At 39.9% G+C, this 18754-nt stretch overlaps 1 protein-coding gene across 13 annotated transcripts in view; it reads right to left on the bottom strand.

Moving 5' to 3' along the window:
• The window catches only part of ARID1B (AT-rich interaction domain 1B), a 449892-nt gene that overhangs the window by 166015 nt on the left and 265123 nt on the right, over nt 1-18754 (bottom strand). For 9 of the 13 annotated variants that reach the window (XM_043592659.1, XM_043592667.1, XM_043592660.1 and 6 more), the window contains exon 5: nt 14340-14381. The exons of the other annotated variants lie outside the window; for them this stretch is intronic. In XM_043592659.1, coding sequence (XP_043448594.1) covers nt 14340-14381 — 42 coding nt within the window. The remainder of the gene's footprint in view (nt 1-14339; nt 14382-18754) is intronic. 13 annotated transcript variants of the gene reach the window in all.

Below are 18754 nucleotides of genomic sequence, written 5' to 3'. Positions count from 1 at the left end.
TGACATCCATTCCAACAGGCATGCTTTGTTCTAGACAGATCCATTACCACTCAATAACCCGGTTGAAAACCGTTCCCTGATAAATTCTGCTACGCTGGAGGAGTCACACAGGCTCTGAGAAGCCGGACTGTCTGGAGATAATTCTACAATATATGAGGGTCACTTCCTTCATTTTACAAAAAAGACAACTTCTGCTATTCAACCTGTATTTCCATTGCTTTATCTACAAGACAAAACAGCACAGTTGGGGACGACGCTTTCCTACATCATTATCCGGTAAAGTATGATGTGCTTGAAAGCCGACAATGTGTGCAAGGCCTCAACCTTCAGTTTGTAACAGTCTGTTTCTGCAAACTGCTCTTCTGACTACATATTCAAAATAATTATCTATTAAATGCACAAAACTAAAATAAAGCGAAACACAAAGGCCAAATCAAATAAATAACCGAGCAGATTACGACGGAGTACTTTTAAGTACTTTTGTGAAAAGCAGACATAAGATTATATATGGGTGTGGCAAAAGGAAACCATATGAAAGGGAAAATACCACTCTTTCCTTACATTTTCCCCTAGAAATACCAATACCTAAATGCGTAGCATATGAAGACTGTACCACTGACTGCCTTAGATCCTGCCCCTCGAGAATTAGTTGTACACTCTCTCACTAATTATATTATTACATTCTCCTAGTGTTATAAATATTCATTTTTTCCTTGACTTCCTCTGCCTGAATTTACTGAAAGATACACAGGCACAAGAAATCTAGATACCTCCAAGCGAACAGTCAGAAGATACAAAGCATGAAATTCAGAATTGTTGCGTATTACATCTTAGCATAATCTAAAACACAGTATGAAGTTGAGAGGTTACAAATCACAAATACTGCCATCTCAAATAAAAACAATTCCTTTGCAATTCTTCTTTTGCTTAATAGGAGAATCTATTGTATACTCTCCTTCCGATTATTATTTACTGAACTCTAAACCACATTTTTTTTTGTTAATATTTAAATTGATAACGCAAGCTGCCTGGATCTGGTTTCGCTGTGCTCATTTCTATCTGCCGCTTTAGTCTAAGGCACATTTTCCTTTATTTCACTTTTCCACAAGCCATAAAAAAACTCATTTCTAATTCATCCGTTCGTTCAGCTTAACCTCTCTTCTCAGCAATTAAAGCACTCTGCGCATCCCTCATCTATCACACAGCCAGCTAAATAATGCATTGCGTCCCCCGCTCATCTTTTATCATCCCAAATGACAGGTATTAGCATATCTCCCCAGTCAATTACAGTGCAGCAGAATAATCACAGCATAATTGGGCGAAAGCCACTCTAATCACCAACCCTGCAAACTCGCAGAATAAAAACTGAGTGGCAGTTCAGACAGGCCTTGCTCTTGTCCATGACTCTAGCCAACAAGCCTGGCAGATCTCCATTTCCTTCCCTTTCAAACTTCTCCTTTGGGGAGGTCAACTTCTCCATAGGTCCCACGTAAAAGGAAAGAATGTGTACATACATGTACACAAGTGGGGACCGTTTACATCTTGCACATGCATGTGCTTAATACTTGTGATTCTAGATGTTTGCACATACTGTTAAATAGCACATAATGGCAATTTCTGTCCATCAGTAAACAAAGTCATGTCAGGAATATGATGTCATTAGACGTTCCATTTGGGGCTCAAATGAAGATAAAACAGAATCTTAAATTTTTCATAGAGATTACTTATTTATTGTCAAAACTGAAGCCCTTCAAATGTCTCCATGGTGAAGGTATTTTCCATCTCTAAAAAAATCAGGATTCCCCAGCTTCTTTATAAATTAGTCATTTATCACGGGAAAGAATTTTTAATTGAACATCTATTGTTATCCTTATGCTACAATAGCATATAATTTTCTAAAAATTATGATATTAACTATAATTTAACACATTAAGACGATTGAAAAAAAATAAGCTTACATATTTATAAGGGACCAGAAATTGAGACAAAAATAAGACTATAACGTGAGAAATTTAGAATTACAAATGTAAGAGACAATAAATACTTTTTTTTAATTCCGAGAAGTGTTGGGAAAATATTGAATATATTTTTAGGATACTTTTGTAAGTTTATTAATTTTCCTCTGATATTTAATGTGCAATATGCAATTTAGGCCTATATCCAATTCTCATTTTAAATAATATGTATTCATTCGCTTTCATTCTTCATCTCCTCCCCTCCTCAATGAGATACAAAAAAGTCATTCTGAAATGAAAATTTAATTTGGGAAGAGTGGAGGGAGGTTAAGAGGAATTTCTTATAAAAACGTACGTGGCTCCTTAGGAAGCAGCCAATTAAGGGCTTTAAAGTGCCATGCGTAGCTAGAAGAAAATGAAATTTTCTGCAGGATTTAATTTACTCTGTCTCAATCACAGGGTGCATGAGTCCTATGGCTCCCTCTACTCTTTTTTGCTTTCTCACATTCCTCACGTCTTTCCACAAGGCCACATAAGACCAAAGGAAACCACCCTTGAGGTGTGCTCTGGTCTGGAGAGAAGGTATTCCCCCCGCCCCCTGCTTGACACATCAGCCAGAGGCCAGCGTCACCAGTGGAGCAGACTCACTGCGCAAAGTGGCCACTGAATACTGGCAGCAAGGCTTGGTGCCGGGGCACGCACGGACACACGGGGCACACAACCACTGCGCGCTGCACGGGTGCTCTGGCTGTGCACGAATGGATACGTTACACATGGAGAAACTCCCTGCTCAGTGATTCAGGAGTAACCACGACACAAGAATTGAGCAAAGTAGGAGAAGGAGCCGCTCTTGCTACGAAACAAACAAGATATACTTATTACTTTGAGTATCGAGAATTTATGAGACTTCCAGCCTCGACTCCGTCAGACAATCCGGTCCTTCAACACACATACAGGCACTAAAACAATTATCCAGTATCCAAAAGCCAACTGTCAAAAGACCAGAGTAAAAGCAGAATTGAGACACAACAAATAGTCTCCCAGACTTTTTCTTGCTTTCCAGTCGTGTTATTTTAAAATTATAATATGAAATGTTTTATTTGCATTATTACTTCAAGAGCTCTGCATGTATTTTTGTTGGCGTATCTTTGCAAATGTACCCACAGGATACATTACTTCAGTTGTAAAATGGTAATTTTAGTGCTTATTGGGGAGTATCTGTTACACGTATTTATCAGTGATACATCTGGTATGCAAGTATTAATTCAACAGGTTTCCCCCCCCCATCTGATTTTTGAAAATCATCTCCTAATATATTCTTTAATTCACATAAATGTTCTACTTGGCTTTGAGCATCTCCCAACATATTGGCTCTTTCAACACCAGTCACTTTGACATTCTCAACTGACTTGCAAAAATTGACATGCCTTGGGTAAAAGCCAGATTTAAGGCAGGAAGAGGGGAGGAGGAGGGTGTTCACCATCTGAAGAAACAAAACTGGCTTTAAAATTTGGCATCGGAGAGAACCTTAAAACACACGCAATCAAAAGCATCTCTCATTTCCCCTGGAATAATTTCTTTGTTTCTTCCCAACAAAATCATAAGCAGCTTGATGATTATCAATATCGTCACAGTAACTCGATGCTAAGGAATTTTATAGGCAAGCCCAGAAACGCGCCTCTAATTATTTGTGCACGTCCCAAATGAACAGGTGTTTGAGGGTGGGGATGAGGAGAATAAATGCATTTTTATTATTACTTGAAAATTAAGTTCTCAAAAAATAGTGCCAAAATAATGTCCCCAGAGAAAAATGGAGTCAATCAAACTCCAGAATATATAAGTAAATAAGCTTTCTTTCAAGCCTAACCCCTTCCTGCCTTAAGCAGGTCACTTTTGAAATCCACAGTACCCAGGGCCATGTTTAATTTCCAACATCTTTAAAAAAACAAAAACACACAAACAAACACCAAAGTAAGTCTGACAAAAGTAGGTACGAATTGTATTGCATTATGCTCCCCTTCGCTCATCTTCCTATATTCACCACCATCAGAGTGAACGTTTCTGCGCAAATGTACTTACTCGATCTGGCGACCCATGCCACGCAGTCAGGAGATCCATCTAACAAGTCTGCCCTCTGCCATCACCTGACAGAGTATTTGGTCTAGAAGAGATGGAAGTCCTACCACACTAAGAACACACTGGGTCATGATACAGTATTTTATTTTTTATCTAATGTCAAAGCATATTATGGAAACTTCACACTTATGTGGCTTAGTGGGTACTTTGATGCCGATTGAACTCTACAAACATCTTGTGATCACCTAATACTTCAGACAGTGTGCACGTACACATTCCAATTGGGATAAACAGCTTTTAAAGAAAAATAGTGTTTTTATTGTTGAATATAGATCTAAAATGATATGGGAGAGCCTTAGTACACTGAATTGAACCCTATGAAATCGCCAACATTAGACTCTTTTTGAGCTGTAAAAATGACATTCCTGTAACATTCAATCTCATATCCAGTTCCAGTACTGGAAAGACGAATCCCAGTATTGCTGTAATTCTGTATAAAGGGCACTTGCCTGCGAGGCAGAAACTTAGATTTCTGTTCTACTCTGCCACTAAACAGGCCCTAAAATACGTCACTTTACCTTCCTCGGCCTTGTTCCCTATGGACAAAAATTGAGATTAATATTTGGGGTTACTTTTCCTCTTTGCAGAAATGATGAACCAATAACTGACCCAGGAATCTAAGGTTCTAGAATTAGTCAAGGCGGCTCTGAAGATTACAAGAGGAGATTAAAGGTGACAGGAAATAAAATTCCTATACTTTCTCTTAAAAACAAACAAACAAACCAAAACAAACAAAAAAAAACCTTTGCCTAGTTTTATTTCCTGGAAGGATTTGTTTGTAGACAAAAAATACTGATGTTTTTCCCAAGATGATGGGAACAGCTTAGGCTGTAAACAGTAGAGGGGAGAAACAGAAGAATAACAAATGAGGACAGAGTTGAAGGTCTGACTTCGTGAATACAAGGAGACCTCGTATTGTTTTCAGGGCTGAAAACAACCTGATCAAGTAATCAATTTTCCAACCTGTTACTAAGACTTCACATAGAACATAGGTCTGCTCACTTCCAGTTAAGGAATCTTAATTACAAAAAAAGCAGGACAGAAATGCTCTTTCGTACTTAATCCAAATTCAGAAATCAGGGAAGACCTCAACAACTCTCAAATAAGCCCTTACGGCCCTGCATTCCTGTAACCAGGAAGACCTGTGACTCTCTATTTGTTAATGGCATACGCTTTGGCCTTCAGTCTTTTCTCAATTTTATATTCATGCGTTCCTCTAGAGGCAGAGTTGAAAAAGAAGCTAAAACAGCCTTTACAAAGATAATTAAACATGACAAGCAAAACGACACCAAAATAGTAGAGGTGAATATAAATGGAACGTTTTCCCCCCAAATCTTTCTTAAATAAGAATAAAGCAGATTTGTTTTTAAAATCAAACATGTAAGTGTATGAACCACCAGCAGATGGCAGAAGGAGAGGCTGGGAAATTCTCTAACAAAAGAAGGGAGCAAGCAACTCAACATGGATTCCCAAATCACGACTTGAGAACCGCTATGGGGTTTTTTTTCCTTCTCCAGTCTTTTCTCTCACGGAGACACAGGAAATTCTCTTGCTTCATCAACATATATTCTATCATTTTGATTCAGGTTCAATGACTGACGCAGTAAAGAATAAACTTGGCCCTCTACTTCTCTAAATATTTCTAGTAGATTTTCAATAAATAAAAAAATTGAAGTTAAAAAAACAAATCCTTTATCTGCTGAAAAGTAATATGAGTTAAGAAGATTATAAACCTCAAAAAGTAAATCTCTGCTGGTTTCATCTCAATGACACTGTTCACCTTCAATAGATTTTTACCTGAGTTACAGTCACACCCACAGAAGCTAGTTAGCCAAGTAAATTCACTAGAAAACATATACCCTGGTGTGGAGATGCAAACGACTAAGAAAAACCTGAGTCACTGTAGCTTTACAAGAAAAATCTAGATGTGTTTTTAAACAGAAGATTAATGCAGCTTTCAGGTGGTGATATTAATAAAAGGAAGGACATTTTAACAGATGACAATCTCTTATTATGTGAAGCTAAACATTCTTTATCTAGAATACTATATTAATAGCCCCCAGACATAACCCCGAGCATATCAATGAATGGCCCATTGCAAGAGTCACCAAAAGAATGCCTTATTTCATAATCCTGTTTAAAAGATTTCTATGTGAAAAATCCAACGGGACATACCAACACTATTATTATTATTATTATTATTATCATCATCATTATCATTATTTTAACTGAACAGAACATCCCCGTCTATGTTACTTTACTAAGACATCAAATTGCTTCTGTTTTCTACTTATGTGCTCTAATCCTTGGGGGTTTATCAATTAAAAACTGGTTATTCTTATTGTAAAATGTGTTCCGTTAAAATGTCTTGTTCATATGAATACATGGAAGTTTTGTTGGCTCCAGCCAATGAACTTTCTTCAAAGATGGAAATATTCTACATACGCACTGTGCCAATATGGTAGCCATTAACAAAACACACGGCTATTGCAATGTGGCCAGTGCAACTAAAGAAATGCATTTTTAATTTAATTTTAATTAATCTAAATTTAAATAACTACACATGGCTAGTAACTACCAAACCAGACAGCGTAGTTCCAGATGAGCAAATAAGTAATGAGACCTGATCAAGCTGCAGACCTGTGAGATGAACCAGTCAGAAAAGAAAGCAAACTCAGGTGAACATCCTCCCACTTTTCTCCAAGGTCATGTCTTTGGTTATTTACCCAAAGGAGCACATTCTGAGATAGGCTACCAGTGGTTTATTCTAATTCCTCCTTAGCCATTATAACAAATAGTTATGACAAATTGCATTATTTAACATTTTACTTTTATATGAAGAAGGAAAGGAGGGAAATATAGATGATTTTCATCATGGTGAGATGTCAAAATACAGGAATAAGTCCAAAAGTGACTGAAGTCACTCCCGATATGCTCCCCCAGCTATACAATCTTCCATAATTAAAAGTACCTTAGTTTTTTGTTTTTTTTTTTTCTTTTTTTTTTTCAACGTTTTTATTTATTTTTGGGACAGAGAGAGACAGAGCATGAACGGGGGAGGGGCAGAGAGAGAGAGAGAGACACAGAATCGGAAACAGGCTCCAGGCTCCGAGCCATCAGCCCAGAGCCCGACGCGGGGCTCGAACTCACGGACCGCGAGATCGTGACCTGGCTGAAGTCGGACGCTTAACCGACTGCACCACCCAGGCGCCCCAAAAGTACCTTAGTTTTAAAAACACAAATAAGTTTCACATTTATTTCATTTGAAATTATTTTTGGAGATGACGAATCCCTTTGTTATTTGTAAGTTTTATAAGTCACACTGGAATTCTACTCCAGCTTTTGGGATACAACAAATACACTCAATTAAAGCAATGGTACTACAGGGTAGCATACAATTGTATCCAAAAGGAGAATAAACTTGCTTCTTTTCTAGAATTTCTTCCCAGCATAAGATGGTTCCCAAAATTGTGCCAAGAATGTAAGGTCCACGGAAGCAGGGGTTTATTGTTATTATGGCAGTCCCCGCACATAACACGTATAAGCCACAGGTATTTGTTTGAATGGAATCAGTGAACCTAACCACAAAACTTGGATTAACACATATATTTAAGTTAATAGTGAGATACATTGGAACCCACTGGTTTTCAGTGTCAACCAGAACCACTCAACAGCTTCAACGAACACTGGCCATGAACGAAATCTGCTTTCAGTTGGGCTCTAAAATATGAAATGACAAGCTAATACATTAACCCAGATAATGGGAGAATCAGAGAGAAAAGCTCAGAACAGAAAAAAGGCAGTAGTAATATTAATTTAACATCACAGGTTTTCTGCTCTTAACAATCACAACTGTTAAACCATCAATAGAGCTCTAAATAATCAGCAACACCTATGTACCGTGAGCCAAGTGCAAGTCAATATGGATATAAGAAGATGAGCAAAATGAAGTCTCTTAAGCTTGCAATCTTGCTGGAAAAAAAATGCCACATAATGGATCTGGGCCAGGCCATACCACGCTGTTTCCCACATACAGATCAAAACCAAGTTGGCAAAAGAGAAATTCCAAATACAGTTGCCCCTGGAATAACACGGGGGTTAGAACTACACACTCAAAAATCTGTGTATAACTTCTGACTCCCCAAAAACTTAACTACTAAAGAGGCTACTGTTGACCGGAAGCCTTACCAAAAACACACTGTCGATTAACACGTATTTTGTAGGTGTATTATATATTGTATTCTTACAATGAAGTAAGCTAGGGAAAAGAATATCCTATTAAGAAAACCATAGCATTTCCATAAATACATTTACAGCACTGTATTTGTGGAAAAGAATCGCGTGTTAAGTGGACCCACACAATTCAAGCCCGTGTTGTTCAAGGGCAAACTACAAAGGCAGTGAGCGCTGTGTAAGCTCCAAGCCTGAGAGCTCAGAAGGCTGCAATACTGAGGGAAGACATCACAGAGGAGGAAGGGTGTGAACTGAGACTGGAAGGTAGGAGAAATTTGAAATGCAACATGAGGACAGGATTTCATTTGAAGGGAAGGCAAGGTGTAAGGTTAGGTTCAAAGGGAAGGAAGTTAAGAGCTCAATACAGTTATGAGGCTCTGTTATTGGGGGTTAGTAGACTAGTTTGAACTTTGATGTCTTTTTTCTCTAAGCTGTTTAATCAATCAACAGATGGATAAAAAGTAATATACCAGAGCAAACAAACAAATTTAGTATTTATTTTTAAATCTGATCTGTAGGTATTTTAAGCTTGTAGACTTTTCTCTAGAGTGGTAATACATTTTAGGTGCCTAAAACAAATACTAAAAAAATATTGCCAAACTAGGATTAAAAGGTGAGGAATACTAAGTATGAAGAGGAAATACTAAAAATTTTTATTTAAGTGTTAGGAAAAATTACGAGATTACTGAAGTCCTTCATTCTACTCTCTCTCACCTTCACCAGTACTGAGCTAGGACCCTGGGAACAAGAGGTCCTTTGGCCGTTGACTCCCCATCTCTAACATGGAGGAAGGCTAGACCAGAGGATCTGGAGGATCTCCAGCTGGGATAAAATATTGGGACTCTAGCACAATAGAGCTCCAGGAAAAGACAGAGGGAAAATGCAGAAAGGAGGAGACGAAATGAAGAACGGGTCCTGTAACAGGGTTTTGGAGAAAAGGCCTTCCTGAGTTGTCTACACCTCTCTTAGGGTTTGGTTTAAAAGGTGGGGGCGGAGGGAACAGGTCGGCGTGCTTCTCCCCAGAACAGTGGCAGCTTGAAGGGTACCCAGAGTGGAGGGCTCTGCCACTGGTGCGCTCCTCTGATGACCTACAGTCTACATTTTTCTTCTTCCCATTCTGTTACAGAACACATGTGCTCCCCCTGGACTTTCCTTACCATTCGTTTTAAAATTACCTCCCCCATACCTGTTTTTTTGGTCAGAGTTTCTATCGAAAACTAGGAAAAAAAGGGCACTAAAGGCAGGCTTTGTTTTTTTTCCAAAGAACATGCCAGCCAACGGGGTGTATCCACGGATCTTTGGATTTGTGGCACTCTAATGCCTCTTTAGAACTGTAAACCACATGAACTGATAATGTATACTATGCACTTCTGTCCACCCACCTTTCGGAAGTAAAAGTTAAACAAAGCTAAACATGATTTTGGTAACCAAATGCTATTACAGCCAAACAAGTAAGCTCTGAGAATTGACCCCAGGAAAAGTTGTACCGAACAAGGGAGGTATTTTTAAATCTCTGTCTTGGCTTTCTGCATATCCACTCACTCCACGGGATGTTTAGGCAGCAGCCCTGGAGCAGGATGGAGAGGTGGTCACTACACATTCCAAGGAGGAGAACCAAGGACAGAAGTCTGGCGGAGTGCGACGCGTGCGGCTGTGGAGGAGGAGAAAGAAGAGAAACCGCAGCCCCGCTCACAGGAGGAGGGTCAGCAGAGCGCCACTGGGGAAACCACAGGAAGAGGGCCAAAGAAGGAAGAAGAGGCCAACTGAGGCAGCTGCCACAAACAGGCAAATAAAGCGAGAGGACCGATGGGGACCTTAGCAAGAGGGGCAGTGTGGGGACAGAGGTGGGGACAGATGAGAGGAGAGGGGCAGCGAGGAGGCAGGTAGGGGAACAGAGACCTCACTGGTTCTTAGGACATTCAAGGAAGAGGACGGGCCTTGGGGCTGATCTCCCAGCTTCCAATCCCACTTCTGGTATTCATTATCCGTGTCAATTTCTATTTCCTCCCCCAATACTGAGAATAACAACAGTCCCTAACCCACAGGGAGTGGATTAAATAACAATCTTGCTTCTTTAGGATTCTTGACTTAGCTGTCCACAACAAACGAGAAGGCGAGAGATATTCATGACTGTGAAATTTTAAAGTCATTTATTTAGATTTTGAGAAGATCTCTTAAGAAATTCATGGAAAAGTTATGATTATCTAGTCTTCCTTTTTAATCTTTTTAATGACCCAGGAATATTTTACTCACTCCCCTTTTTTACTTCTCTGCCATAAATTTCTCTGTAGAACTCATCAGCAGCAAATTTTTAGCCTTTTCTATGTTTAATAGTATAATTTTATATATATTTCCTTAGCTGATTTATCATCTCATTATTACTAACAGCTTTACTTAGTCCATTGACGACACAGAAGGCACGCTTATCTTGTAAAAAAGAACTAACCCGTGTTGGCTTGTGCCTGCAACTCCTGATTTATTATTCTACAGAATTATACATTTCTTAATATGTTCAAGTCTTGATCAGAACCAAAGTCAAGATCAGTGGTCTACGGTTTGTAGAACTTTCCTTTCCTAATACATTTTCTCATTTTTTTATTCTGAGGCACCTCTTCTATTCACTGCAATTGTTTTTATAAGTGCACAGGATTTTAAATTAATTAAACATAGCAACAAACTCCAGAAAATCAAAGTTGCCTTAATTCAGAGGAAAAAATTAGAACCACTGGAAAACAGCTGAAGTGTATACTGAGATATAGTTATTAGCATTTCAAATTCTAAGTTACTTTTGACTGAGATAAGCCTAATAGAACGACGAATCAGGATTTGAGAAATTAAGATTTGAGAAGTGTAAGGAAGAGCACAGCTCTCTCTCCTTAGATTAGCTTGGAAAAAATTAATCTCAAAACAGCACCAACAGTCATGATAGTTTGAAATGAATGCAAAGTTGGTTTTCCTGGGCGGCAGGAACAATCACACCCAAAAATAGGCTGCTTGTACTGCTGGGTCCCAGCGTGTTTAAGTTATTTTCCCGTGAGACTGACAAATGCAGGCTTCAATCGTTAAGTAAATATGAAGCTTGCAGGTTTCAGCTGGACTTAGAAGAAGGAGAAGCATCCAAGGAGTGATCAAATAGATAGTGGCGAGACAAAAACAAAAAACAGGGTGCCTGGGTGGCTCGGTTAAGCGCCCAACTCCAGCTCAGGTCCTGATCTCGCAGTTCGTGGGTTCAAGCCCCGCACGAGGCTCTCTCTGTCGTCAGGGTGTCAGGGTGGAGCCTGCTTCGTATCCTCTGTCCCTCTCTCTCTCTCTACCCCTGCTACGCTGGTTCTCTCTCTCTCTCTCAAAAATAAATAAACTTAAAAAAAAAAAAAGAGGTAAAGAAAGAGCAAAGGTTCTTATTAAAGAGCAGCACCAAAAGGATCAGAGACCTCCATGGGGGTAGACACACATTCTGGCAGCCTACTCATTTGCCAAGATGATGCCAACAATGTACTAGCAGGGAGTCAGATATCGGAGTTATTTTTCCCAGTGCATAAAAACAGGAAAAAAAGGCCAATTGTGAATAAGTGTTCAGAAACTTGACCAATACTGAACACCGAGACATTTTAAGAAACAAGATAAAAATGTATTTGCTGACTGGCAGATAATGAAGTGGTTAAAAAAAAAAAATCAAATTTCTCATATTTTAGTTAGATGGATAAACACTTTTTGGTACAGACATGCAAAAGTGAAAAGCTTCGAATTCTTTGAAAAATCACTGAATTACCGGGGAACAATTTCCAACTATGGTTTCTACAAATTGAATTAAGACTACAAAAGCAAGCTGCTAGTTTCGCCGGAAAACAAACGCAAAGCCTTACACAGCGGGGCAGACCGGGTGAGCTGCTGGTGTAAAACCGTCCCACAGTACCGCCGCCTACACAGTGAGGATGAAGGGTTATGGAGATGAGTTCACAAGAACTGACCCTACAGGTTTATTAAACATGCAATGAATATTCTGCCGTGCACGCTGGGCATTAAAGAAAAAATGAAAAATTCAAACGATGACGATATGTTACATACTGCAAATAGCACTGAATTGGCTCTCTTGATAATTAAATTTTTCTTTAGTAATTTTTGGCAGATACAGAGCTAGAAAAAACACGTTGAGGTAAACTTGAGTCAGTTTACCGAATATTTAAATATTTATAAAGTCTTAACTTATCTTTTCACTTTTAATTTGTATTCATTTATGACATAAACCTCGCTCAGCTTATAACCTCAGAACGGCCGTGATTTTGGCAGTGTTACAACGTCATCCGCCAACAACTGCAGCCCAACTATTAAACTGTACTAATAAAATGCCAAGCATCCAGAATGTTAAGTAGAGAAAAATTTGGAAAAAATACAAGTAACTAATTTTTAGTTTTAAGCCAAAGATGTAGCACATACAGGAGTCAGGTAAGAGTAGTTACCCATTCTCTTTGCTCTAAAGTTTCCACCAACTATTCTCCTAAACTTCCAACTTCCAAAGTAATTGATGGTGTACTTCTGTATCTCTATGTGAAAATGAAGTCAGACTCCCCTAATAATGCCTCTTGCCGATTTATTTATATGGTTTAAGAATTACTAACAAATTAAAAAAAAAAAAAAAAAAAAAAAAGGAGGGGCTCCTGGGCGGCTCAGTCGGTTAAGCGTCCGCCTCCGGCTCAGGTTGTGATCTCGCAGTCTGTGAGTTCGAGCCCCGCGTCGGGCTCTGTGCTGACAGCTCAGAGCCTGGAGCCTGTTTCGGATTCTGTGTCTCCCCCTCTCTCTGACCCTCCCCCGCTCATGCTCTGTCTCTGTCTCAAAAAAATAAATGAACGTTAAAAAACAAATTTAAAAAAAAAAAAAAAGGAATTCCTAGCAAATACACGTCCAAAATGCAAGTCAACCTGAGAAAACACTACAGGCCTGGAAGACTGTAATTCTTCCGCCCCTCCTGTGTCTGCCCTCTCACTGTTACACACCACCTCTTTCTTTACCTTATTCTCAGCTCCTCTGCCTTCCTCACCCTGCATATCCCAAGGATCACCAGTCCCCGAGACTGAAGGATTAGTTTTACTCTTTCCCTAGGCTAGCTCAGTCCACACGGTCTTTCACCTGGTCCACTCAACTGCCCTTCACTGGTCTCTGGCAAGTCCATCCTCCACAAAGTGGCCAAATTCATCTAAATTGCAAATCTAACCACTCCTTGGCTTGAAATCTTTTAATAGCTTTGCATTTTCTATAGGATAAAATTCAAATCTTTAACCTCTTCAACCTCCGATCTTGCTACCCAGGCAGAATTTAACTACTTTCAGTTCCCTCTGGTTTTTTTCATGGTTGTCCTGACCTGAAAATAGTTCTCGTTTCTCTTGTCCTCCTCCTTTGCCTATAAATATAATCCACTCTCAAGGGCTCAGACTCCTAGAATGCCTTCCCACTCGGCCTCGCCCACTCCCGCAACAAACCCCACCCCCCAACACTTCTAGCAGGGAGACAAGGACACCGCAGGACAACTGATCTGTTTATAGGCCTAAGCCTACCAACTGACTGTGAGCCACTTAAGGGCAGGAACGGGGATTTAATTGCGACTGGAACACAGGGGTTCAGTAACTATTTGAAGCAGGGAAAATGAATAAATGGATTAATGAAAGTAGAGTGGTAAACCAAACAGTACTCAGAGAACCTTCGGTCGTGGTGGTTGCACTCCCAACCTGGGGGCCATTCAGTAAATCCTGTTCCATGGCGAATTCAAACTTCAAAGTCAACTGCTACTAATGGAAACACGTGGTTTCCTGTACTATTTCTTATACTCTAGACCACAAAGAAAGAAGGTAAGAAAATACTACCACAGTCTAATCGTAATCACAAGTGAGGGCAACTCTTAAACTGTGGGAGAGTTTAGAAACTCCGCATTTGATAATAAAAGCAAGTCCTATCCGTTCAGCCTTCCTATGCGCGTAGGGGAGCTGACGGGACCTATACAGTGAGCTACGTCAGACTACACACCTTGAGTCCAAAGGCGGTATCCTCCGAGGTCAAGACTTCAACCTGAAATCATAAGGAAAACATAATTTAGGCACTCTGAAAAACGTTCTTTGAGTCTAGCCAGACACCAGAGCACGGGCGTGGCCTGGAACCAAGAGTTTGGAGAAAACTGGGGTTCAATGTACGCCTGGAGTCAAGAAAGACGGGTCTGGGATTCTCTTCAAGAGTTGGATGGGTCGAAATCCAGGTCACTGCCCTGGGCTCCAGTTTTGTAACAGGGTGAGCTCCTATTAATCTGTTTGCCATCGTGTTGACGTGGTGGTAGGAGTTTCTCAAAATGATCTGGGGAAGTTAGGAGAATCACCTTTCCCAGTTCGATCACAAGATGTTGCATATACTTTTTGATCTCTTATGGACAGTGAGGGGAAAGTTATGCTTCGTAGTGCAATCTCACCATGCTTGTGAGGCTGCTAGTGATTTCTTGCTCTGCTCACAGCGAAGTGGGCAGTCCTGAGTCTGTGGAATGCTGCAGAGCAAGGCTGCCGAGAGCAATACTCGGGAAAAGGCAGGCCGGGTCTAAGCAACAAGTTGGGAAATGATGGCAAAACTTCAAAATTGCCTGTCAGTCTTGTGCATGAGAAGACAGAGCTCATTAACATGAATTTAAAAAGCCGCATGGAACAAGACGTGTATTGATAATTACTGTTTTTTAAACATAATTATTCAGTCTGGTGTGTAAAGCTTTTAACTTCGACTACTACAAAGTACCAAAATATGATGGAAAAGAGCAAGGAAGGAAGGCGATACGAATGTTTTTACGTGTCTTCGGGAGACAGTGGGGGGGGGGGGGGCGGGCAGGGAGCGGTGGCACCAGACTGGCAGGTTGGCTGTGAGTTCTAAACCCTTTAAAATCAGGCCTTTGTGGTAGGTGTTGAAGTGGAAGGCACACAGGTCTATCCAATGGCTCTTGTATCAAACAAAATTGGATTCGTCCCTCGAGGGCAAGGAAAGAGAGGAAGACCACTTCAAGAAGATTGTCATCCAGTAGGGGGGTCGAAAAAGAAATGAGGAACAAATTGTATTCTCCAACTGCTTCGCTGAAAGTGACGCTCTCCCACCACCTGGCACCTGACAGAGATTGGGGGGAGGGGAGCACAAAGCAAGAGAAACACACGGTGACGAAGTGAGAAGGTGACCAGACTCATTTCGACGAAAACCATATGTTGCCGATACCAAATGTGAAATGTTGGATCAACTATAGTACAAAATCATTATAAGACTCACTGACAGCATGTCTGTTTACGCTCTGATTTCCAAAGCTGATTGTTAGATTTAGAAGCAAGATCTTATTATAGACTTTGTTTAAGGGCATGGGGGGCAGGGGGGAGCAACGGCTATTGGCAATTTACTGGCAATTTACGTATGTTTGAATTTCCTAAGTCCTGTCTTTCACAACAGGAGATGACTAACCTCAAATATTTTTACATTAAAACTTCTAATCAACAGTGAAGACTTTTGTTAAAGGCAAAGGACAAATAATGCATTTGCTGAATCTTAACTACTGTAAAGGCTATTATGTGACATTTGCTCTTAAATTATATACATAGATCATAGCTGCATACATTAACGTTAGGTATAGTCACCCTCAATGTGATATTTTAATATACATACAATTACTTTCAAAACGTATTAGAAGTTTAAATCTACAAAAAAAAAAAAATCCCCAAGTGAGTTCTGCATTTGCTTAACATATTATAAAAAGCCAAAGTAGCAAGAAAATTCAATAGCAAATAGAAATCTATTTAAAACTATGGCTTCAATGTATTTGACAACTTGAGATATCAGCAAAGCAAAGCTCTCAAGTGGAATTTAGGAACAGTCCGCTCTGTTGGTAGCGCTCTGTTGGGAGACAGAGACACAGACAGAACTTGGGAGTATGGAGCCAGGAGGTGGATCTCAAAAGGTCAGCCCCCTCCTCCACCCCAGATTCTATCTCCAGGAGGGCTGAAGAGGTTCGCAATTCCTAAGTATTGACCAATTTAATTAAACCGACTCAAAAAGTGTATTTTGTTTTATTCAAAAGCACTGTGGTTTAAATACGTATGCACTCCAGCTCTCCTGAGCCGTACTTTAGATTTTCCTTTATATTTTGTTTCTGTTTCTGAGAGGCTTTATATTTCAATACCAACACAAAAACAGCTGATTTAAAAGCCATGAAATTAACTTCCATTTAATAAAAGAGAAAGATCAATGTCATACAAAGGTTTTCCTGTTGGATCTAAGAGCATTTTTACCTAAGTTGGAAGGAATCCCCCTCTAGTGGGAGTAAGGGAGTATTTCAACCTTTACAAACAATTTTCAGGTAGTAGTCATTAAACTTCACTTTCAGCAGAGACCTGCTGACTTTTATCCTTTTGTCAGTTTAAATCTTTTCAAAACAGAAAATAAGTATTTTATATTTCACAAGCCTCAAACACCTATAATTCCTATACATATACTAGAAGTAGATCTGTGTTTATCTGATGGGATTTTAATTACTAACCAGCCTTTATCACCAAATTTAATGTGGCTATAAAGTAGTCGCAATTTGAGGTTAAAACAGGAATGTACAACTAGAAAAAATTAGTACATCTCAGTGGAAAGACTTAATCATGTACTGGGAAGAGACAGTGCTGACAGTTTACATCCACCTGACTCTTTAACAAAGACTTTCTGGATATTTGCTGCATGCAAGGCATGGTGCTTCGTGCTACTGTGAAAGAGAAAAAGGGACGAATTTTACTCTGGTCTTAATGCCTGAACGAAACGTATTGAAACATTCATTTAAAAACTAAATTCATATACAGAAAGGACCAAATGGAATTATCCGTGGTGTCACTTCTCTTTTTAAACCTCAGTCTGGGCCGGGCGAGGGGAATTTAAACTGGCAGTATTATAAAAACCGCCCAGAAGAAAGGTCACAGGTTTTGCCCACTGTAAAATTAGGACATATTCCCCCAATGTTCTCCTTCTCTGCACAGACGCTGTAACAAGTGCAAAGACAGAGGACCCTGCTGAGAAGCACAGCTGGCATCCCAGGGCACAGAACTTGTCAGGGGGTCCGGAGCTCCCAGGTGTGACAGGCTGGGAGCGAGCTAGCAGAGCAGAGGCTTCCTAAGTCCCAGACAAGGCCCTTTCCAGTAAATCATGCTATTTGCAATGATGCTACGATCAACTCTTTTTAACACCAGTGGCTAAAACGGTTCCGTCCGTAGGAAACTTTGAAAATCACCAGGAAACCGGCAGCAGGGCGATGCCTCTGCAGCACTCTGCACAAAAAAACCTTCCAGTGGCTTCTCTCTCCCCTGAGTAGCCTACTGAACCCTAACCCTCCACCAAAATTAAATTTTTTTTTAACATTTATTTTTGAGACAGAGAGAGACACAGCATGAGCAGGGGAGGGTCAGAGAGACAGGGAGACACAGAATCTGAAACAGGCTCCAGGCTCTGAGCCATCAGTACAGAGCCTGACGCGGGGCTCGAACTCACAGACCGCGAGATCATGACCTGAGCCCAAGCCGGACTCTCAACCGACTGAGCCACCCAGGCGCCCCCTACCTCCACCAAAATTAAAACAAACCACTTGAGTTTCCAGTCATTCAATCAAGAAAATCAGGAAAACGTGAATTTATGAATTCGGAAGTGAAACAGGTTGCAATTTCTTTCTTGAACCACTTCTGAAGTCCCTTCTACTTTCACCTCTAAAGCAGAGAATAAAAAAATCCAGCAGTGTTTCCATTAAAATAAAACTATGCAAAACGTATGTCCCGTTTTAATAAAAACTTTTTTCCCTAAAGTCAGGATCACGCTGTCACAAAAAGAAGAGACAGTGATGCTTTGTTAATTGTATATAAAGAATCTTATTCATAATCACAAGGATGCAAATCCAAACTCCTAACGTTATTCCATTTTTCTCACTAAAGATTACCAAGATTAAAAAGGTTGGTTACTTACAATACTGACAAAGGTGTGGGAAATCACATCATAGCCTTGCACTGATTATGAGAACATATGTTGGAATAAAGTGCATTTTAACAGTATCCATCAAAATGTGTATGCATGTGATTAAGTGTTAAACCAATAGTTCTGATACTCAAGTGCAAAAATATTTACCAAATGGTTTATTTGAGTTGTTTGCAACAGTAAAAAGCTGAAATTATCACACTGCCAAGCAATGGAATGCTATACTGCTATTAAAAAGGAGGTACATCTATGTGTGCAGGTAAGATCTCTATGATATTACACATTAAGTGAAAAGAACCAGAACCGTGTGCACAGTATGCTAACATCTGTATTTTTTTTTTTAAAGTGGGGTGGGTTATACACTTGATTCACTTAGACCCCTTCTGGATATGTAAGAAACACATCAGTGATTACCTCAAGGGAGAGAACTCATT

The sequence above is a fragment of the Prionailurus bengalensis genome, chromosome B2 (assembly GCF_016509475.1).
Source record: "Prionailurus bengalensis isolate Pbe53 chromosome B2, Fcat_Pben_1.1_paternal_pri, whole genome shotgun sequence".
NCBI classification, from domain to species: Eukaryota; Metazoa; Chordata; class Mammalia; order Carnivora; family Felidae; genus Prionailurus; species Prionailurus bengalensis.
Note: the sequence above shows the minus strand (reverse complement) of the source record. Positions and strands in the feature narration are given on the sequence as shown.